Source organism: Sporothrix schenckii (genome assembly GCF_000961545.1).
Source record: "Sporothrix schenckii 1099-18 chromosome Unknown Cont44, whole genome shotgun sequence".
Classification (NCBI taxonomy): Eukaryota; Fungi; Ascomycota; class Sordariomycetes; order Ophiostomatales; family Ophiostomataceae; genus Sporothrix; species Sporothrix schenckii.
In genome coordinates this window covers 3,486,137-3,508,345 of record NW_015971145.1, presented here as the reverse complement: position 1 = coordinate 3,508,345, position 22,209 = coordinate 3,486,137, and the positions used below count along the sequence as shown (strand labels likewise).

Genomic DNA, 22,209 nt, shown 5'->3' with positions numbered 1-22,209 from the left:
ACGAGTTCCGATGGGCGGATGCATGATACAGAGAGAGTAGCGAATTCGTTCATTGGTTTACAAAGGGTCGGGATTCGTCGTGCCAGGGGGGGAAAAGAAAAGAAAAGAAAAGCAAAACAGAGTAAAGACAAAAAAAGGGGGGCGTACGACGTACGGCGTGACGGTGTACAGAGATGCTTTCTTTTTTCAATCTCCTGAACCTGTCATATCCTCTCGTTTCCTCCCGCATACATCACCCGTAATTCCCTGCTGATCGCCGGGTGGGCACGTCCCGACGATTGTGGATGTGTGTGTGGCTACGGGCCTCTTTTTTCTATTGTGAGATGCAAAATACCCAGTCACATTCAACACGGTCATTCACAAAGGATGGGTGGCCGACAGGGTGCTTGCAGTCACGTTTGGTCACGATGGAGAACGGAGAACAATAGAGTTGGGTGACCTGCGTGGCTCGACACTGCTTTGTTTGGTGGAAACGCGAGGCGGCTCGAGCCCAGCAAGGCGCGCGATACCAAGTGGCTGAATGGGAGGCTGACTGCCTGAACACCTGAATCGCAAATCTCGACACGCTGGGACGACAAGCACGAGAATGGGAGACACAACAAAGTGAGGGAACACAGAAACGACCCAAGACCCAGGAGGACGGCGTGAGGGCGTACGGTAGACTCGAGCGCAGGGGAAGGGAGAGTCGTGTGTCGCACGACAAAGATAGCATCTCGTAAACGCCCTGTGGACTCTCAAGCCAGAGAGAGCCAGTCACCGACCCTTGGCTTTTATTTTCGGTGTCTCTCAGAGTACTTGCATCTTTTGTGTCATTTGGGTCTTTTTTTCTTTCCCATCAGTTCTGCAACAGGCCAGACAGAGGTTGGCTCTGACTGACGCAGTTCGGTGAACGAGGCTTGCTCTCCTTTCTCTTTACTTTCTTCTGGCCATTTTCTCTCTCCCTCGGTTCGCACATTGGTTTCTCGCGTCTTCTTCTCGCTTATTTTCAGCTCATAAAAGGGTCGAGCCGTTTCCACAAACGGCACTTATCCTGTCTGTTGGATAGTGGATTTCCCTTGACTCGACGATCCTGTCTACTTTTTTTTATTTATCTTTTTTTGCCGTTCTTTTCTTTTTCTTCTTTACTTGTTGATTTTCGTTCCGTTCTACTTTCCTTTACTGTGACTTCGTCTGGGACAGCAGTCCAAAAGCAGTGCACATAACTTAAATTTTGGCTCCGAAAAAGAACAGTTTTGTGACATGCAAGAAGGGATGAAAAAGGATGAAAAACAGGACAAGTCACGCTGCCTCGCTTTCCCACTGTTGGCGTCCAACTTTAACATGGATGCTGGAGGACCAAAGAGCCCAGGCGCGGCTGGGAAGGTTGTATGCATTTCAATATGGACGGCAACACAAAGGTGTGTGAAAGCCCCAAAGAAGTAAAAAGAAAAGTCATTGCAACGCAACTCTACGTTGGGCTGAAAAGACCCAAAGGCCCAAATAAGAGCGAGAATGAGAGAGAGACAGAGACAGAGACAGAGCAATACCACTCCCGTCGTAGAATTGCCTACAGGCCTAGACTCGCAAATATATTCGTTGTCTCGATAAGCGTCCGAAAAGAAGAAAATGGGGGGCCGGCGAAGGGAGACAACATGAGACGTGCCGCGCTCAGTACCCCGTTTCGGGGGCTATTGAAGAAGTGCAATCTCATTTTTCCTGACCAACATACTTTCAGCATTCTGTGCGCTTGTGGCAACGGCCGTATTGGGGGCCATACGAGGGTACTGTGGCAAATAAAAGAGAGCAACAGAAAGCGATGCAGAGATCTCTCGGGTTACAGTCCGTCCAGAACCGATATGACATATGAGCTGTGTACATGTGCATAGCAGTGGGCAAGTGAGCACTGAGGGCTGAGGACGAAAACGCAGGGGAGCAGTATTGGGGGCCAAAAGTAGCGGGCAAATTATGGTAGTGAGCAGAGCAGTAGGCTCACACGGACAGTTGGACAGCTGGACAGTCTGGATGCATCGAAATAAGAAATGCGTTGGCCAATAAGAAGCACGAGGTGCTCGGTGCAAGTCGTCCAACAGACAAAATGCAGCACACGGTATGGAGTACAATATGCAAAGAAGGCCTGTGATGGCTCTCGATATTTTTGAATGGACGAAATCGGGAAGTGTGATTGGAGAATATCTCACTGATTTACACTGACAGCAATTGATCTCATCTCAATAGAGGGTACATTTGGTGTACAGATGAAACATCACAAAATACGCTTACAAGAGGGTTCTATCGCCATATTGTCAAGAAGCTGCCTATGCCGGACGAAGCATGCATGCAGGATACCCTTGGCCTCTTCTGTAACAGTACGTCCACTTGTTCTCGGGCTCTCGTTAAACGCACAATAGGGCATGTATCTCAGAGGGGCAAACCTAGTTCTATTCAACAATGGTTTTTTCCCATCATGCATCATCATGCACCTGCCAGCACGATATATCTACTGTAAAGAGAATACAGTCATAACGCCAAAGGTGGCTTTGTCTCGGCCACCATCTCACCGACTACGCCACAGGGCCATCGTCCGGTTTATTATTCTGTCCGAAGCCGACCCGTTGAGCGTCCTGTACACCCTGCTGCTCGACCTGCCGTGCGTCGGGCTGCGCGTCCCTAGCTTCATCTCGTCCAGCGCGTCGACTGCACCGGAATAAGGATCGCCGTCGGCGCTCCTCTCCCACCGTGTTCCTCTCTCTGTTGCAGAGAAATACAGCAGAGAGTTTGTGCCGGCGGGTACGCTTAACATGTTGTCGCAGAGCATCGTCGAGCTGTTCGGCTATGTTCGGCTGCTGTTGGCCAGCCTCATCTCGTCCAGACCCACCACTGTTGTTTTGCTCTTTTGGAGAATCGGTCTGGGAGCCCATCTCGCGGCCGCTGGAGGGACCTCCTGCCTCAGGATCGCGTGCGTTCGGTCGGGGTGCAGGCTGGGATGAGCTGGTAGCGAGGCCTTGCACAGCTTGTGTGCTGCCTGACCAAGGATCGCCCGTGCTGCTGTTGGACACCGGCTCTGCCTGACCACCGCCCCTAATGCTGGTAGCATCGGCGGGACTCGCAGCGTTCGGCACGCTTGCTGGGGCTTGGCCATCGCCACTGGAAGCACCGGAAGGAGCCTGTGCATTTGACTCAGGAGGAGCGTCCCCGGATTCCTGGGTGTCGCTTGCGACCAGCCGCAGCGTAGGACGAGCAACGCCACCGGCACCACCTTGGGGAGAAACTTGGACACCATCTTGAGCACCGCTCTGTGGACTTGTTTGTGGACTTGTTTGTGGACTTGTCTGTGGGCTAACCTGAGTGTTGCACTGAGTGTTGTTTTGACTACCAGACTCAGAAATCTTTTCGGGACTGGGTGTTCGTGATGGGTTGCATGTAACGTGCCCAATTGTCCCTGTTGATTCAATAAGATACGTTTCGAACCTTTGTTTTTCTCTTATTACGGCCTTTTTCAGAAGGTGAGCACCGATCCTGTTCAAACGCGGCTTTTGAGATGCGGGAGCGGCCACAGGTTGGGACGGAGCTGGCGTCTCTTCGGGTGTAGACGTGGCCTGCGAGAGGAACTTAGCCTCGGGCATTGCGTCAATGTCCGCCGGTGTCAGAGACCCGTTGGCACGGGAAAGCGAGGAAGATGTTGCCGTATCGGCTGCTGTGGGATTCGTCGCATTTTGTTGCTGATTCGGCGTGCTTCCTTTACCTGCTTGTGAAGCTGGTGACTGCTTCCCAGTCGGCGACGCGGGCTTTGCTATGCGATTTGCCGTCATGGCTGCTGTTGTGGTAATATGTGTAGACTAAACGAAACAGAGTAACGATTTTTGGCACACCTGAACTATGATGGTGCGTGTGGTGTGTGGTGCAGATGTGGTCGAGAAGTAGACAGGCAATGGGAGTCTATGTTTGTTTACATTCCCCGGCTGATCTCGACATGATACAGCTGACATGAGCGATGTCAAAACCGGGGCAGTTGCGACAGTACCACCTTCCTCCACTATCGTCAAGTTGTCGTTGATACTCGTTGTTCGTATTCGGAAAGAACTCGTCTTTGCCTTGGACTCTTCTATGTCGGTTTTGTCTCGGGGAGCCTGTGTACGTGCTGGATGTACCAGATTTCTGTCAATTCTCAGAAAGCAAACGGCCCACTGCGTGTCTTTCTTGGATGGAAACCGTCATAAACGATCTATTGGTTTATGAATCTCATTCGTTGCCATAGGCTTGCAAAATCCCAAAGCCATAAACCCCCTAATGCCAATGCCATGCTGTTCGCGCCTTCCTATTGAAAAGGAAAGAGGTCCCTGCCTTCTATGTGTATTTATGTTGCCAGCAGCCCGTCCTTCTTCGTTCTTTCCCATTCCCGTACTCGTAATCAGAACGGTGACGCACATTCCCAGAAAACCAACCACAACACCTCCTTCTTCACGCCACCGCACGTGCCTGCTCCAGCAGCGGGAAACGCAACGTCGACGCAGCCATCGAACATGGCCACTCCTCCACTGACCGTGAGCAGTGCGCTTGTCACCCAAACACCCTCGAGCCCAGCTGGGCAAAATGGCATCACCTTCCCAGACAGCAGCAGCAACAACAACGGTGGAAGCAGTTCGGGCTTGTCGACGGGTAGCCAGGTGGCTGTTGCCCTTGGTGTCGTCATCTTTGCGCTCTTGCTGGGCAGCATCGGCCTCTGGGCCACAACGCAGTCACGAGCGAAGCGTGAGGCCCATGGGCTACTGAACGGGAAGACGGCGCGTTGTCAGATGGCGGTGGAAACGAGGACGCGGTAGGAAGTGGCGGGACGGGACGCATAGGGAGCCACGCCTTTTGAGAGTACATGAGACACACCGGTCTGGTGCCTCCACTTTAGAGTATTGCTAGAGACATTCCATCATCGTCATACACAAACACCATCCCATCAAGCCCATGCGATGTTCTTGGGAAACTTGCCGACCACTTTCAGCGAGCCCATTTGGTCTGAGACGGACTCTGCTTGTGGGCGTCCACTCACGTCTACTTCTTTTGCTTTTGTTTCCTCCTCTTCCGTGTCTTCTTCTTCTTCAGCCGCCTCCGGCTGCGTTGTGCTTTCGGTTTCGGGCACAGTCGACAGAGCGGATGCACCGGCTGCCTGCTCCCCTGCTGCTGTCTCTCCCTCTTCGCCCGTGGCGGGAGTCTCTTGGGCCCTCGCTTCTTCCGCCTCCTTTTGCCGCATCTCCCAAAAGCCTTTGCCGTAGCTCACCAGGATCTCGTCGCCCTGCGCAATGCCGCCCACCGTGCTGCTGCTCTGTCCGTTCGCCGCCGCCTGCAGCAGAGCCCGCTTGCCCGCCGGCAGCACAAACACCGCCATGCCGCGCTCGCCGCGCCGCGGGTCCCAGACCTCGCGGAACTCGGCGTTGGCCCGCGGCTTGCCGGTGCCCCGGTAGTCGTTGACAAAGCGGGCCTCGTTGCCCTGGCGGTCGGCATCGACGGCGACGTCGGCCTCGCGATCGAGCCAGAGATCGTAGTCAGACTCGCGCTTGTTGTGCGGGTTGGTGCCCGGTCGTCCAGCAGCGACATTGCCACGGTGGTAGACACCCAGATAGGGCAGGATAAAGGAGCCGGCGCGGAGGTTGCGGGCGGCAAAGAGGCCCCGCTGGCCACAGGCTGGATGGTGCGGGTCGGTGATGGAGCGGATCTCGACGAGCGGGCTGGGTCCAAAGCGCAGGATGGACGGCACCTCCGACAGCGGCGGGGTGGACGCCGGTGCACCGGGCAGGTTGGCCGGCTGTGTCTGCAGCATCTTGCGCTGTCGTTGTGAGATGCCAGCGTAGACGGGCGTTGTCAGGTAGGTGACATTGGACGGCCAGTTTGCTGGGACGGCGTTGGATGGTGAGTCTGGTCCAGAGCCCGAGGTTGTCGAAGAACCTCCAAACGACCCTCGTGACGGCCCCCTCGGAGGCCCTCCTCGTATTCCTAGCCTGCCAGCACGGGCGGGAGCGTTGCCTCCTCGACCTCTGGTGCCATTATTTGCCATTACAGCTTGTGAGGACCACAGGTCGGTTTTTTATATATATATGTAAAATGTAAGACGTAGTCAACAAAACGAAACAAATTGAAATATTCTCAATTGAGGACAGCCAATCGAGAACGACTATAATTCAAAGTACAAATTTGTATGAACAAACGTGGATGTTGTATATTGACTTGCAGGCCTAGCTTTACAGAACTTTGGTGAGGGAGGGGAGGCCATTTAAGTACGTCATGATGGTCACGTGCTTTCGCGGTAGATTCGCAACTCGATTTGGTCTCTAAAACGCGGGGCGCCACCTTTTGGTTCCAGGTCTGAGGCACTGGACGCATTTGATTGCATGAACCGACACATCCATTTGATCGGCAACTGTCCTTTGCTGCCTACAATCTGTGGGCTGCCATGCCAGACTTGACGTCAGCGCGACATACGACTATGCGACACAACATGCGCCTCCTTTCTTGAGTGACCCAGCTTGGCTTTTGGGTTCTTTTTTTCTTTTTTGGGTTTAATCGGTTACGACATCGCGAGCAACGGCATCCCTCCTCAGCACTCGTCGACGCTCCTCGTGACCTCTTTGTCCGGTGGTCAGGATGGTGGCCAGGCGGCGCAGCGGTACCGCTGAGCATCGCGGCGTCACGCTGCGCGCGGCAGCGGCACAGCGGCAGCAGCAGCGCGTGACCGCAGCTCGCCAGCGACGCCGAGATGCTGCTGCTGCAACCGGGGACGGCGACATGGGCCTGCCGGGTGTGTACCGCGACATGCTGATGGAGGCTGGCGTGCCGAGTCCATCAGCGCGACGGCGTGGTGTGCAGCCGACGATTGACCTGACTGGCGAATCGGGCGAGCCGCCTGTGAAGCGAATCAAGCGGCCGGGGCAGAAGAGCGACCTCCCGATGCGCGGCGACCGATCTGCCCAGAAATCGGTCGCAGATGTGGTTGTCTTTGTAGATAAAGACGAAGAGGAGGACGACGAGGACGCGGCAGACGACGTGGAATTTGAGGACATTGTGATCCCAGAGCCCGTCATCCAAACGAGGGAACTCGACTCGGAGGATGAAGACGACGACGACGACGACGACAATGACGAAGAAGACGAAGAAGACGAAGAGAGCAGCCACCAGTTCGTATTTGAGGACGTAGGCAATGCAACAACTACACCGATAAAACCCGGCAGTGGACCACCAAATCAGACGAATGCGACGACAGACACCCTGGAGCTAAACCTCACGGAGCACGAGAGCGTCCTGACGGCGCCGACACGACGGAATGGCCGCTGGGGTGCAAGGGCAGCACCGGCCAGCCGAAAGAAGCCGCTGAGCCGGGCCGAGCGCATGCACCGCATCGAGATCCACAAGATGCATCTGCTCTGTCTGCTGGCGCACGCCGCGCAACGCAACCGGTGGTGCAACTCGGCCAAGGTGCAAAAGGCGCTGCGCCCGCTGCTGACGGCAAAAATGATCTCGTCCCTCAACCCAGGCGGCCATCTGTCGCAGTTTAGCCAGACAGAGTCGCTGAAAAACGGCCTGCAGCAAGTGGCGACCATGTTCAAGACGCGGTTCCGCATTACGGAACGGGGGATGCGGCGCGCGTTGTGGGCGGAAAGCCCAGAGCAGTTGAAAGACGTGAGTTGGCGGAGGACGTTGTGTGGTGATGCCCTTCACATCATGAATGTTACCAGTGTCTAACGGAGACCGCATTAATAGTATGAACTCCCCAAAGACGCGGAAACCGTGCTCGACAAAGACGACTTCATCGCCGCAGCAAAGAGCATGCAAGGCTCGCGTGACGTAGGGGCTCAGCTCTTTTGTGCCTTGTTGCGCGCGGCAGGGGTCGAGACACGGCTCGTCTGCTCGCTGCAACCGTTGTCTTTTCTATCGAACGCCCCGACGATGCCAAAACCAAAATCGAAGCCATCCAAACCGACGCCAGCGCGAAACGACCACCCAATACCCAGCATCTACCGGTCGCCACCGTCCGCCACCCAGGCCACGAGCGGCGATTCTGAAAATGAGGCCATGTTCCTTTCGCCTCGCCGTCGGCTGGGCCACCCCGACGCGGCGGCGTACAACGTCCCGGCGGTCCCTTCCACACCACCCAAGCCATCCACGTCGGCCCCCTCGTCGTCAAGACATGTCGTCCGCGGCGAGTCGGCGTTCCCCGTCTACTGGGTGGAAGTACTGGATGCCGCGCACCAAAAGTGGCAGCCCGTCGACCCGCTCGTCACCTGCTCGCAGTGGAAGGCGGCCAAGCTGGAGCCGCCGGCGGCGGACAAGAACAACCAGCTGTCGTATGCCATTGGCTTTGCCGCCGAGGGCGACGCCAAGGACGTCACCCGGCGCTATGCCAAGGCGTACAATGCCAAGACGAAGCGTACGCGCATCGACGGTCTCATCGAACCGGCACCCACAATTGCCGCATCGAAAGCGGCAGCCTCCTCTGCGGGGGCGCCGCCGACGTCGTCGCCGCGGACGTTGTCGTCTCCAACAAACCTGTCGGGAGCCAAGTGGTTGCGTCGAGCGCTGCGCTACTTTTGTGTGTCGGCGCTGACCGATGTCGACCAAATCGAAGATATTGAGCTCAATGCGACCGAGTCGCGCGAGCCGATGCCGCGCAACGTCGCCGACTTTCAGAACCACCCAGTGTATGCGCTGGTGCGCCACCTGCGACGGCACGAGGTGCTTGTCCCCAACGCCACGGCCGTCGGCACCGTCGCGGCCGGCGCCAAAGCGCCGCTTGAGCGCATCTACCGCCGGCGGGATGTTCGCATTGCCTACAGCGCCGACCGTTGGTACCGGCTGGGCCGTGTGGTCTTGCCCAACGAGATCCCTGCCAAGTGGCTGCCCAAACCTCGAAAGAGAGGGGTTTTTGACGACCAAGGCAACGACGACGGTGGTGTCAGGGGCCACAAGAGCCAGAGTGATGGCGTTGACGACGACGACAACGACGACGACGACAACGACGACGACGACAACGACGAAGACGACTTGTTCGGCGACAGCGCCGTCGGCGGTATTGGCCAGTCCCGATCTCATCCGAGCCCGCTCGGCATCCCCATCTTCACACCGGAGCAAACAGAGCTGTACCGCGCACCGCCCGTCGTCGACGGCCGTATCCCCAAGAACAAGTTTGGCAACATTGAACTGTACGTGCCGAGCATGGTGCCAGAGGGCGGCGAGCACATTGACGACGCGGCTGCCGGCCGCGCCGCGTACATGCTGGGTGTCGACTATGCACCGGCGCTGTCCGGCTTCAACTTCCAGGGCCGCAAAGGCACGGCCGTGCTGCGCGGTGCCGTTGTCGCCACAGAGCATGCCGAGGCCGTGAGAGCGGTTCTGGCGGGGCTCAAAGACCTTGCTGTGGAGGCTGTGGCCGAGCGGCGGACGCGTGCTGCGTTGCGTGCCTGGACCTTTTTCCTGCGCGGTCTGCGCATTCGGCAGCGGATCCGGAACGCGGCCGAGGACCGTGGCGAGTTGGTCGACGGAGACGGACAAGAGGAGGAAGGCGATGACGACGAGGTTGTGGACCACGAAGACGAGAACCAAGGAAGGCTGGACAGCGACGAAGACGATGCCGTCGACGACGCGAAGAGTGACGTGACGGAAGAGTTTGACATGGTCGTGGACGACGACGGCGACGGTGAATTTACTGGTGGCGGCGGCGGCTTCATAACCGACGACGATTACGGCGGTGGCGGGTTCATACCAGAATGACATTTGGACGCTTGGTTATATATAAACGAAAATCTACATGTCAACATTACATATACCCAACCCCAACTGGCCAGTTTTGCAAGACGTTTTACAGTTTTCCCTTGTCTTTGTTCCTCGTCTGTTCCCGCACAGCCTGCGAGCTCCGGAGCAGGGCATACAGGCTCTGCATGCGCGGCAGCTCGACGCCGCGTGCGCGGGCAATGCGGACCGGGTTGCCGACAATGACCTCGAGCTCTAGCGGCCGGCCGGCTTCCCAATCCAGCAGCATGCTCGGGCGCGCACCCTTGTTGCGGTCGGTGCTCGCCAGGATCTTGTCCGGGCTGGCCAGGTCGGAGGGGAAGGGCCGGCCGAGAATACGAGGGGCGGCCGCCCAGATCTCGTCCATGACGGCGCGCAGGTGGATGCGCAGCTCTGGGTCCGACGCCATATCAGCATTGCCGCGGCCGCCCGACAGCACGGCCGATGGATTGAAGGCCGCGTTGATGCACAGCTTGTGCCAGCGCACCGTCTGCAGGCCGACCTCGTCGAGCGGATCAATGTCGCGAATGCCACCGAGACGCGTCCACCAGTCGGTCAGCTGCAAGGTTGCCTCGGTGCCCCGCTTTGTGAGAGGGCTGTTTTCATCAATCTGTACGGAGGGTGGTGACGAAGACGAAGACAAAGGCGAAGTCGACGACGACGACGACGACGACTCAGCCGACGAAGTGTAGGGCCCAATGTGCAGGCGCGTCCAGCGGTTCTGGCGAATGACGCCGGGCTTAATCTGTTCCGCGCTGACCACTGTGACGCCGCTGATGATGGGTGTGTCGGGGAAGCGGGCGCGGTACGGGGCCTCAACACCCACGCCGTTTTGAATCAGAACAAGGGTCGACTTTGGCCCGACCAGCGGTGCAATTGTGCCCGAATCGTCAACCCGGTCCGGCAGCGCCTTGGTGGTCACGACGACAAAGTCCCAACCACCTGGTGGCGGTGGTGGCACGGCATCGGACGAGCTGCCTGCACCACCAGACGCAACACCGCCGGCGGCGTTGGCGGACGGGTAGACGGCGTGGGGATGGAAGACATAATCGCCGAATGTGTGGGTGTGCAGCTGCACGCCGTCCTTGGCGAGTGCTGCGTAGTTGGAACGGCCAATCAACGAAACGTGAATGTTGTGATCGGGCTGAAAAGAAAGACGGTCAAGGAAAAAGAAAACAACAAGGCAGCAACAGTCAGCAACATGAAACAGAATATTATAACAGGGGCACTCAGATGTCGGTCGAGGATTGGGGTGGAGAGGTGGCAGGTGACGATGACCAAAAAGCATGACCGACAGCCTCTCTCTGTCAATGTCCAGCTTTTTGGATCGCCAGGACGGCCACCTCAAATGGCGTAAATGGTCTTGTGACAGAGATGGGGATGCGAAATAAGGCAGAAGGTAAAAACATACGTAATGAAGTCTCGATGCATAGAAACATCCCACGGCGCCAGCTCCGACAAAGACGATGTGGACCGGCCTGGACCTGTATCAGCTCAGAACAGCAAAGTAGCTGTGCACGCACACAAATACAAAGAGGCACAAAACACACAGCCCAACGAAGGACGATGTGTGGGGGTCAGAGGAATCGGAGACGCGAGAGGACTAACTTGGACGGATCGGCCGCAGGAACAGGGGAGGCAGAAGAATGGGCCATCTCGGTCGGCGGTTGGCGACTGGCGTTTGCTGAGGATTGACGAGGCGTCGGTGTGAGAAGCGCCGTGCACGTTCCAATGGCTAGGCGGACTGGTAGAGACGGACAAAGCCGATGTTGGTTGGTCTTCGTCCTGCTCGTATCGGTCGTTACCGCGTGGGTGGAAGTCGGCCCAGACTGGTACGTGCGGCCCAGCCAGAAATTGCAGAAAGCTCAGCTGTATGGATGGAGCCGACGAGACAGCGATAGGGCAAAGGTGGCGAAGAGGGAAAGAGAAAGAGATACAGGTAACGAATTGAAACAGAAATCGCAAACGAGAACTGCGAGGCCCGGGCAAAACTGCACGCGGCTGGTCTCTAAAGTCTGGTCAATTGGCGGTGGGCGTATGTGGGAGAGATTGGCCTGACAGAACCTTGGGCGAAGCAGCGTAAAATACGGATAGAAGGCAGTGCGGCGGTGCGTTCTTGGTGGTTGTGCGTGTCTGGATTGGTTGGATGCAAGCGGCGTGAATGAAGAAGCAGGTCTCTCGATTGGGATTTAGGATTGTCAGGTAAAACCCAGATGTCGCGATGTGCGGGCAGTCGCCAGTTGGCACAAGACCAACCGCACCTTCCCGAGGCTGGCTGCGGGCCTGCCCCTGCGAGGAAAGAGAAGTTGTTCTTTCGTAATGCGAAGCTAGCGCGGGCGGGTTCTTACAGGGAAGGCGCAAAGGAGCGCCGGGAGATCGAGCTATACGGGTACAGCGGGATGCAACAGGCAAGTGCCCCCGCACAGAGCCCGGTTTTAGGGCTCGGGATAGTGCATAATAGAAACAAAGAAACGTGGGGAATACCGCCAAAGAAAATAATAGGCCGAGACGGTGGTGATCAGATCAACGTTTTGTTTGTAATGTTCCATTTTATATATTGAAAACTGAGCAAACCTCACCCCCATACACACAGCAGGAGCACATGGTGACAATGAGCAGTTGGCAGTATCGTTTTTTGCTTCATAAGGGCTAGAGCTGATTACATACTTCCCTACTGGGCTTTACCTCCAAATATCCCCAAGAGCTCTTCCAGTATGAAGTGAAGAGCTCTATAACGAGCAACGTATCAGGCGGCCAACGCTTCATGACAGTAGACTTTTCAATGAAAGAATGACCGAGACATTTGAAATTCGATAAGAGGCTGGGCAAAAATTACTGACAAAGTTGAAAAGCATCATAGGACATACACTCACTTCGGAACCAGTCTAGTCAACTATATTGATATGCTTCGAGGTCAAAGACGGTTTTTGAGTACATCGCCCTACCAAGGATCCTACTCTGTTATATTCAGCAAGTTTATCTATCATTTCTTTATTATGGTCCGGGTTTCGAATAATGATTGTTCTATTCCTCCATCCCTTGTGCGACCTATGTTTGCCCTTATAATTCGCTCGCCAGCTCCGACATCAAACGACCCTCTTTGCTTAAACCAAGACATGTCCCCATGTGCCCTTTGCATGGATCGTCATACACTCTGCATGGATCTATGGAGCTTTGCGTCCATTGCACTGAGAGTGGAGGCATGTATAGCCCTCTTTGGTCCGTCTATGGATACAAATAAATATCCATGCTCGTCGGAGGCGTAAGAGACACGGTAAATGGCAGCAAAATAAGCAAAGAACGCCGCTTACAAGCTCTTACCTTTTGCTTCTTTATCTTTTGGCATCTAGGGCTGACAAAATAAGCAAAGCGCCGAAGTATGCAAAAATAAATAAAAGGCTTGGCTTCGTAGAACGCTGAGACAATACTCAGAGTCGTGTAATTTTGAGCGCGTTTTTTTGTTCACGCCCTCCATGATAGTATCTGAAAACCGGAACTCGGATCATGTCTCTGTTCTCTGCTAGTGCGACTTCGTTCACTCTGCCCATGACGGCGATGAGCCGTCCAAATCGCACCAACTGGCATCGCTTGGAGACACAGCATGACCATTATAACCCTGTGTACATTGCAAATTGTTTTATACGTGAATCTTGCATGGCATCGGCTCTGATGTCTAACAGGGGGCGACCCGGAGGAACAGCGAACAAGTTTGATTTATCTCAGCTCTATAATCTATATACGGAGTACAGGAGTGATATTGTCGCATATAGAGATTGAAATGGCAATCATATGGTTGAAATTGTGCGACATTCCAGAAAACTGCTCGCAGTACAATTTTAGATAGTATTCAAAAATGATACACTGGTAAGGTGAACTCGGACGAAAACAAAAACGATTTTGGGGGTGCGTGGAGGAGTTAAACAAAGTGAAGCTTTGCCTGTAAAACGTAGACCGAAAAGACTATACATACAGCTGCTCTTCATGTCACATTTTCCCGCAATATTTGTTATTTACCTTTTTGTGAAGTAAATAGTGAAGAAATTTAATCTTTAACTACAAGATTATAATATGGATAATAAAGTCTCAGAAAACAAAATTAATCCTAAAAACTCATACTAGCATCTTACAATTGCAGACCAGTGTTCACCAACAGATCTGATGATAACCCGTATGCCAACCACGCGGTCGGCGTGCCGGTGGATGATCAAGATAGATCTTGGGCCGTACAGCAGAAACAAGGCTATGATTTCTTTCTTTTTTATTTTCCTGTTTCTAACTTTGGTACCGGGTGGTGAATACACATATATATATTTTGTTGATAGTGCTGACGAGGGCAAGGTGTCCAGGCCACAGAGCTTGTGGCGCTTATTTATCGTTCAACCGCAAAGCTTCCTTGTCAACTCGCTTTGATATGTAATTACGTCGTGAGGTTGTTTACAGGGGACTAGTCCATGGTGCTGTCTGGTGTCGTTGTCAGCCCCCCAAAAGAAAGCATACTGTGTCGTAAACTTGGGGATATAAGAAGATGGCACCTAAATGGCCACAAATGGTCTGCGTCCCACACACGCCGGTCCTGGCGAGCCCCTGATTCGCTCAAGATTGCGTGGAAATGCCATGGTTCCAGCCCGTGTCCATTTAAGTTATGCTTCAGATTGTTCGCTTGGATCTGCAATGGGGCAGTTTGTTCTGGCTACGATGTCGACCATTTCAAAGATCTAGAACTATGCTCGTTCAGAGTACTGACACAGAGTATTCCTTTGCCCGAAACATGAGTATGCCACAGGGAAGCACCTCAACATGTACATCTTGTGACTCACCTAGGTCAGCTTTAATGGTAGATGCTTGGTGGCCTTGCCATATGCATACTTTATACATAATGGACGCCTTACGCCATAAAACTGATTGATACTATCCTACGCCTTTACGGAGTGTTTTACGTATCAGTATCCATCCCCTGCCCACTTGTTCACCACTCTGCTTTGGAATGGGCATTTCCACCGCCGCAGCATGTATTCATAGCAACTCGTTCTCCCTGCACCATGTCGTGTGACACACTTACTCGCAAGACGCAATGAGACGATCATTGACCTTACATTATGCAGTTGCGTCGCCATTTGTTGTTGTCGAGCCAGACACCCTCATCTTGTTTTGTCGGGTTGCAGGTTCTCCCCCACTACACCCCCAAGCCCTTGCCACTAACTGTGCCCTCCCTCCAATTTCTCTGTTCATGTGCAGGGGCGCAGGAGTTTATTGAACACGTTCTCGATGTCGTTGCCCTTGTACGTTGTCCTTGTACTGTGCTTTTCTTTTCTTTTCTTTTCTTTGCATTTTGCATGAGGGTGGGAGGAAATGAGGTGTAGCATAGCATGTACTCCGTACGGACTGCGTCGTACATAAAGATCCATTCAAAATTTGGAGTAAAGCTCTCTCACACGCACACACTTTGCAGTGTGTGAGTGGGTGAGTATTGTTTGGATGCGTGCCGTCGTAAATGTGAGTCGGCCCTTACTGATAGCCACGGCCTTGGACGAGCAGCTCTTTAAAGTGACGTAGGTTCTGGTACTTTCGCATTTTGACATCTCCTTGAAAAGTGTCCATGGCGTCCTGTGGCGCACACCGACAGTTTTTGTATGGATGGGTTCTCGTCTAGCTCTTCGGCGAGATCGAGACTAGAGAAGGACGGAACTAAGTCCGCTCAACTATGTCGTAGAATCCACAGAACTCGATCAGTGCCGGCGCGACCGTGATACATGGCCGAGCAGTTCTTGCGGATAGTGGGACAGTAAAGTTAAACAAAGGGGTAAAAGAAGGGCCAGATCCCTGGATATCAGCGCATTTGCCAGCATTGTCACGGCGCAGGTGATATCAGGGATCTGTTCTTGATGTTCAAAGATATCGTTGCATTGCCGATACCACTCCGAGATGCTAGGGATTGCAAACAGTGATCCATCACGGGGGCAAATGGTTTTGCATTGTGTTTCGCGTCTCATACGTCTTGGTCTCGTTTACCTCGACGGGCTCTCCGAGCTACACATGGAACAGGGTGACAGAGTGCAGAATATGTCGTAACGGGGGCTGAGATGTGTGACAAGGTTAACAGACCATTCCATGGTATGTCGTACAAGTAAGTGTCAGCAAACAGGGTCATGCCTCGAGATTGTCGATATTTTCAAAGATCCTTTGGACAAAGAGGAACCTGCCTTTCGGCGCCGCCATGCACCAGTCATCTGTCAATATTTATCGCCGGACCAAGCCCGAGAAGATGAATCGATGTAGGTCACAAAAAAAAAAAGAAATATGAAGACAAAAGTGCACTTTTTCAGTATGTTCAATTTTCGTTTCCGTTTCGGCCGCGGCGTGCCCGCGCTGGTCCAAAGAACGAACTGAGATGTCCCTTACTTCCTTATTTTCAGAGTATCGACCTGGTTCCGGCACATCATGGGGCTGTAGAAATTTTCTCAAGCGAGTCCGGAGTACGGAGCCCTACTGTATCGACACGAAGGGTGGGTGGGATACATCATATTGGGGTGTGGTGGGATGACGAGAGAAAAGAAAAACTCTGAATCTCCCATAGTCGTCGGTTTGTCGATATCTTTCAGCCCTGCCATTCTAGGTAAAAACCATGCCAACGCACCCACCACTTTCATGAACCCCCACTCCCACCATGTCATTGGGGATCCTTCCGCAGCACTGTGGGGGGTATTTCAGCATCATGCGATAAAGGACAACAGTGGAAGCGAAGAGAAAGCTGAAGCAATGTGAAAACGAAAATCTTTCAGGTGATACTTTCTTATTTGCCCACTGATCGAAAAAATACTCCGGCATGGGTGGTCATGAGCTCGGTCCAGATAGGCCCTCCCACGTCTGGTCTGTCGAAGTTTTGCGTGAGGATATCTGCAAGTGCTGCGGGCGAGCGGCTCTTAGTGCTTGTGTCTTGGAGCGTGGGATGAGGGCGGTCGATGGACGCCGAACGGGGTCGAGCCTGTAGGTGAGTAAACAAAACAAATAATGCAATCAGGTCGAGATAAACGTAAACGACAGCAAACACAAGGCCAAACCCGGAGACCGCAACTTGGCTGTGATGATCGACAAACTGACAATTGACAGCGATCTACCGCATATGAGCGTTGTGTACCTGTGAATCGCCGAACATGGCTAACGGCGTGGTGTAACAGTTGCCAGAACTGCCTTAGTGCTGTGAACCAGCCGGAGCAGCCCGCTCAATTAGCGGCCACGGCCGAGCCAGCCGATTGCAAAAAGAGGGAATGCCCAGTTGGTAGGAAATAAAGGGTGGCAGGCACAAGACGCTATTGTCCAGCCACGCCATCTCACTGGCCCGTTTGGTGGGTGGAAAACCAGCAGCTGTGGTCTTTCAAAGAAGATCGCTTCGATGGTGGCCATTCGCGGTGCTCGGTCGATGTCCGAAGCGTGCCCTGCAGTCCGTACGAAACAAACGATGAGAGCCCATTGCCACTTTCGTTCTTCTTTGTCACACACGCCCCTCCTCCCGGGTGACGTGAGCAACAAGCAACGAGGGCACGCTTTAGGGAACAGGACAGGCAATGCCTCCGATCATTTCTTGTGTTCGACGTGTGTATGGAGTAGACAGCTCGGTGTCAGCTGCAAGGCAAATTCCAGGAAGGATGAAGAGGCCGTTGTGGGGACTGGGACTCGAGAGCAATAGTGGGCGATGAAGACTTCCAAGGGCCATTCCCTGCACTCGGTAAGATGAGGCACTGGTCGGGTAAGAAGCACGATTGCCAAGATCACCAGGGTCATCAAGGACTGTGGTCACTTCTGAGCTGCTTCTTTAGGAAGTTGGATAGAAGCAAGCAGAGCCTGTAGAATGACGCGGGCACCCGCCATCGAAGGCAAATAGAACGGCCCCTTTATTAGGAGGCTTGCATCGAAGTGGCAGGCAATGACAAAATGGCAACATGACAAAGAAGAAATCGAAAGAAAGGGGGGGGGGATTAGGCTGACAGGAGGACACAAGACGAGGGAGGGTGGTGGTCAACTACAAATGCCATATTTGGTGGTGCGCAAGCCAAGCTGCCAACATTGTTGCTTTGTCTGGAAGGAACGACTGTATGAACGACAGGGAGAGGAAAGAACTTTTCATACTCCGAACTGTCCCTTGTTGTTCCTTCCAATTTTAAGGTTACGATGCTTCCATCATGTCGTCATTTTGATCGTCAGCGACACTCAATGGGGTTGACCGAAAGATATGTTACACTCCTAAATTAGGAAAGAAGCAGAAAGAACAAGAATTGAATTGAGGAACGTGCGGCACCAAGAAGGAAAGTGCAACCGTAAGAACCGCCGAAAGGAAAGTAAGAGCGGTCAGCAAAGAGAAAGAACAAAAGAAGACTCTCTTAATCCGGCTTTCCAAACATTTGTGGTCTCTGACTATGGGGCTTTCTCCGCGGTTGCGAAGCACAAGCAGGAGAAAGCACCCAATTCTTTCAAATTGCCGTGGCCGGACCAGCGCTCTTTTCGTACCAAAAGCCACTGCAGGGCCCGAAACCAGACGTGTCGGGTTTTATTTTCCCATTTGAATTCTCCTCGGAGGACATCCTGTCCGAGAAATGTCTTGTTTTCGAAGAAAAACAAAAGGTGCGACAAAGTTGTTCTCCAGCTCCTTGAAGCGTCTCGTTATGAGCTCCATCGGTCATCATACGACACCTGGCCATGTTACGGCCTGGATCAGGCATCTTGGGAGTGGGTTTTGACGAAGTATTCCAGAGTGGAAAGTAGAAGCCTTTTGAAATGTAATAGCGAACTTCGATACGTATGTATGTACCAAAAGTAGGAAGTGCCACATGCTTCCCTGCCAGTCCGCTGAGACTATTCACCTGAGTTTCTCACGTTTTCTGGTTTGCCCGAGTTTTCCCATCGACTACGTGTTGCCATATTTGTTACCGGTCCTTCGTCTTTTGTCCAATTCCAATTTGGCTTTTGTCGCGGAGGCCAAGCTTGAATCCCATCGACATGGCCTGGGGAATTATTGATGATTTACCCCAATGAATCGTGGATTGTACCCTCCTGTCCTTTAACCCCGTTTCAGCTCGGGCGGTCCCGGGCCGCCTTCTTTGGGGTGGAGAGGGCATACTCGGTGGGGAAGGAAGCTACGAAGGTTCTCATTCGCATCGCATGCCACAGCATATTGCGCCGAGAAGGCAAGTGTGCCATTTTCCTCGGAAGCAAGATCAGACGTCATGCAGGCTCCCGAGAAAAGGGGGGGAAAAGAATAAGAATGGAAACATCGAAATCAACCGGAAAGGGGAACCAAAGAAATTCAGCCGAAGCCGAATTCGACAAGAATACACACGCCAAACACACAGAGGGAGTCCTAGAAAAGGCATGATCTCGGGAGACGCAGGGACGAAAAAAAAAGGGAAAGGAAACAAGCCATTGACGAAAATCCGGGGCAAAAGAAGGAGGATGAAGGGCCGTACGTCGTAAGCGACGATGAAGAAAAAAAAAGCAGGAGGGGGGGGTGTAAGCTGCATGTTCTGTTCCTGCCCCTGACGTTGTATCCGTATTCTCCAAGACGAGCAACGCGATCGACGATTGTGCATATGCCAGCCGTTGTTGACATGCTTCAGCATCTTACATGACTCCATACTGGCACATCTTCCTCGGCGTCTTCACGAGAAACCCTGTTCCTAAAAGGCCCGCCTTCACGACGCTCTGCCCAGCTTACGTCCGCCAAATCTGAGAGAGGAAACGGTCGTGCAGTCGCAAAGCACAACCAGCAAGATGAACAGGGTTGAAAAGATGCCGAAAGGGTGTGTGGAGAGGAGTGGCCGGCTCAATTCACGGGCAATTTCACGGGCCAAATCGTGTTTTGTGTCAGATCATGGGCTTGTCTTTTTTTAGGCGAGTTGCCCATATGCACAGTCTTCTTTTCCAATCTTCTTTTCATTCTCAATGTCTTCCACCGTCCCGTCCCCACATGCTTTCCTCGGCGAGGCACGATCCTTCGTTTCTTGTGACCGGGCGCAAATCGAAATCGAAAACGCAACCAGGATATTGCCAACGGTGTTTCTTTTGGCCGTGCCTTTTCGAGGTGTACTTCGTCAGGCATTTAAACATGGCGAGGGTAGTCGCAAGTACAGCCAAGCCGCCGTGGACCCTGTCCGTCACACAGCGCCCCTGGCACACAGAAGCAGTTTGCAACAATTTCTGCACATGAAAAATAACATGCTGGTTGACCTTTCAAAGTGGATTTGGAAACAAAAGGCCCTTATGCGGAGAAATACAAATGCAGCGTTTCCATATGCAGCAAAAAACAGGCCGACATCACCACTTTTCCAGCGAACGACAAGATATATCACTTGCCATGCTCGTTTTTACACAACGCAGTGGCGGGAACATGACTATAGTCCTTAGTATTCTGTACATGCCAAACAGACAACAGTAGCAAGCCACCAATGCACCCCGCGTATTCTGCCAAGAAACTCTTGCGTTTTGTGCTCGGTCTGGTTCTTGGCCAGGGCTGGGCTGACTTGTTCATATTTTGCTTCTTTCGTAGCTCGTCTCGAGACGAATTTACTGCTTGCATGGATTTGGGAATTGGAATCACTGCTCTGCTGGTTTGGAGGAGAGAGCGTCCTGGCAGGAGCGCCGCACGCCGAGTAGACAGCCATTCTTTTGGCCATCTTCATTTGGAGGGGTGGAAGGATTCAGTTACAGTGGGAAAAAGTGAAATAGAAGCAAACCCGCATCGAGGAGCCTCCATTTTGGATTCATGCCGGTTCTGTGGACAAACAAGATTTTCTGACAACCGTATGGAGTGATACCTCTTGATTTAGGTTCTTTCAAGAACGACAGAAGTACCATGAATACGCTCTTACCGCCTCGCAAATTTCAATAGAGCATTCAACTCTATTATGTTGAATTTCCTTTTTTTGTGACTCGATGGTTGGGATACTGACTAACCTATGCTAGACTGACTTCGGTCAGATTCCTTCCATCCTTCCTCCACCTTTTCCTTTGTTCCATTTTGTGGAAGTTCGTCGGTGTCTTTCCTGTCGATCTTTTAAAACATAGAGAAATACGACATATCGCAACGAAATCTGCCCCGTCAACCGTATACTCTCCACATATCTTACGATGAGGCGTTGGTTTCATATATCCGCGGGAAAGGGGCATAACTTCAACCTGCCCCTTTGAAGGTAGACCGCCAGACGAAGCCCCGAGACAGCACCTTCGAGGAACAAAGAAAGCGCATCGACCGTCGAGCCCGTTGTTCCTGGCGTGGTGCCTGACGAGAGCCTTTGATCGCCTAGCGTCCGATTTTGTTGGGGTTTTTGCGTTCTTGACTGTTGTTCTCAGGGCAAACTCGCTATGCCACTAGGTATAATAGCCAAAAAAATAATAGTTCAAAAAATAGCACAGGGCAGAGTCCATCGCCATGCGGCGAGCCGGAGCCAATTGACCCCGGAAAACCTGATTTAAAAGCATGCAACAAAGAGGAAACAGTAAGCGAACATCGTTACGTGCAACCGTAGGCCGACAATCTGCAAATTTCCGCGAAAAGAAAGATTTGGAGAGGGGGACAGTTTGACGACAGGGCGCGGCTGTTCCTGCCAGACAGGGCACAGCCTGTTCGCTCCTTCTCGTTGGGACTGCAATAGCGCTCGTGCTTGCCCTTTCATGCCCTTTCTCTTTTATGGAAGTGTGGTTTTCTCCTGGTGTTGCGTGTATTCCGTACCCCTCCGTCCTCATCTTTCCGGAAGGAGCGGGCGAGGGACAGCGCTTTCCCTCGGCAAAACGATGGGAAAACATGGAACGTACGATGTATACCCCAGGCCTTGTTTCTCTGTCTCTGTTCCCTCACTTCCGTACGTGCGAGGACACATGGCTTCTCTCCAAAAGTAATGCAGTTCACGTGTTGCACCGGCGACGCAGGCCCAGAGTAGTGCAGGCTTTGATGTATCACGAAAACAGAATGGGGTGGATGGAAGGATGTCCGTGGGCGAGGGGCTGGAAGGAATTGCCTGTGAGGGATGGGCCATGGTGGCCCCTCCATCCTGTTCCTGTTAGTGCATAACGCTTGGGAGTATGTTGTATGCTGTACTTTTTTTGCAGCAACTCCGAACAATGCCCGTCTGGCTTCCCGAAAAGGGAAAGCAGCCTTCAACATCTCCCAGACAGCTGGCGATGTGGTATGGCATTCTTTCGTTACCGTGCTTCTTCACTTTCTCCCACCCCTCTCCGTCTCTCCATCGGGATTCGACGGACGCAAGCGGCATGGGCGGCCGCGGAAACAATTGGTTTGCTCGTTTGCTTGGTGATTATGTTCTCCAACGGGCAGGACGCGGAGGGATGGGACAAGAAGCGATGCATCACTAATAAGGAAGAGCAAAAAAAAAAGAACGGACCAGTCGCGACACTGACCCTCGAAAAAGGCATGCAGCCGCGCTTGTCTATTTCGTAATTCGCTCGCTTATACGG

At 53.2% G+C, this 22,209-nt stretch overlaps 7 protein-coding genes across 7 annotated transcripts; 4 read left to right on the top strand and 3 right to left on the bottom strand.

Moving 5' to 3' along the window:
* Nucleotides 1-2,540: 2,540 nt before the first annotated feature.
* SPSK_09343 (uncharacterized protein) lies at nucleotides 2,541-3,788 on the bottom strand (the record flags this gene model as incomplete). The annotated part of the gene is made up of 1 exon (XM_016735917.1): nucleotides 2,541-3,788. One exon carries the CDS (start codon nucleotides 3,786-3,788, stop codon nucleotides 2,541-2,543), a length of 1,248 nt encoding a protein of 415 aa, XP_016587886.1.
* Nucleotides 3,789-4,499: 711 nt separating this feature from the next.
* On the top strand, nucleotides 4,500-4,799 carry SPSK_10116 (uncharacterized protein; the record flags this gene model as incomplete). The annotated part of the gene is made up of 1 exon (XM_016736672.1): nucleotides 4,500-4,799. The coding sequence occupies one exon, from the start codon at nucleotides 4,500-4,502 to the stop codon at nucleotides 4,797-4,799; it is 300 nt and encodes a 99-aa protein (XP_016587885.1).
* Nucleotides 4,800-4,927: 128 nt separating this feature from the next.
* On the bottom strand, nucleotides 4,928-6,022 carry SPSK_09486 (uncharacterized protein; the record flags this gene model as incomplete). Its single annotated transcript, XM_016736058.1, has 1 exon — nucleotides 4,928-6,022. One exon carries the CDS (start codon nucleotides 6,020-6,022, stop codon nucleotides 4,928-4,930), a length of 1,095 nt encoding a protein of 364 aa, XP_016587884.1.
* A 587-nt stretch (nucleotides 6,023-6,609) lies between these two features.
* SPSK_08436 (xeroderma pigmentosum group C-complementing protein) lies at nucleotides 6,610-9,729 on the top strand (the record flags this gene model as incomplete). Its single annotated transcript, XM_016735034.1, has 2 exons — nucleotides 6,610-7,641; nucleotides 7,723-9,729. The coding sequence occupies 2 exons, from the start codon at nucleotides 6,610-6,612 to the stop codon at nucleotides 9,727-9,729; spliced, it is 3,039 nt and encodes a 1,012-aa protein (XP_016587883.1).
* Nucleotides 9,730-9,817: 88 nt separating this feature from the next.
* Nucleotides 9,818-11,035, bottom strand: SPSK_09388 (2-dehydropantoate 2-reductase; the record flags this gene model as incomplete). The annotated part of the gene is made up of 1 exon (XM_016735961.1): nucleotides 9,818-11,035. One exon carries the CDS (start codon nucleotides 11,033-11,035, stop codon nucleotides 9,818-9,820), a length of 1,218 nt encoding a protein of 405 aa, XP_016587882.1.
* A 126-nt stretch (nucleotides 11,036-11,161) lies between these two features.
* SPSK_10119 (uncharacterized protein) lies at nucleotides 11,162-11,458 on the top strand (the record flags this gene model as incomplete). The annotated part of the gene is made up of 1 exon (XM_016736675.1): nucleotides 11,162-11,458. The coding sequence occupies one exon, from the start codon at nucleotides 11,162-11,164 to the stop codon at nucleotides 11,456-11,458; it is 297 nt and encodes a 98-aa protein (XP_016587881.1).
* Nucleotides 11,459-21,855: 10,397 nt separating this feature from the next.
* SPSK_10936 (uncharacterized protein) lies at nucleotides 21,856-22,107 on the top strand (the record flags this gene model as incomplete). Its single annotated transcript, XM_016737167.1, has 1 exon — nucleotides 21,856-22,107. One exon carries the CDS (start codon nucleotides 21,856-21,858, stop codon nucleotides 22,105-22,107), a length of 252 nt encoding a protein of 83 aa, XP_016587880.1.
* Nucleotides 22,108-22,209: the final 102 nt, after the last annotated feature.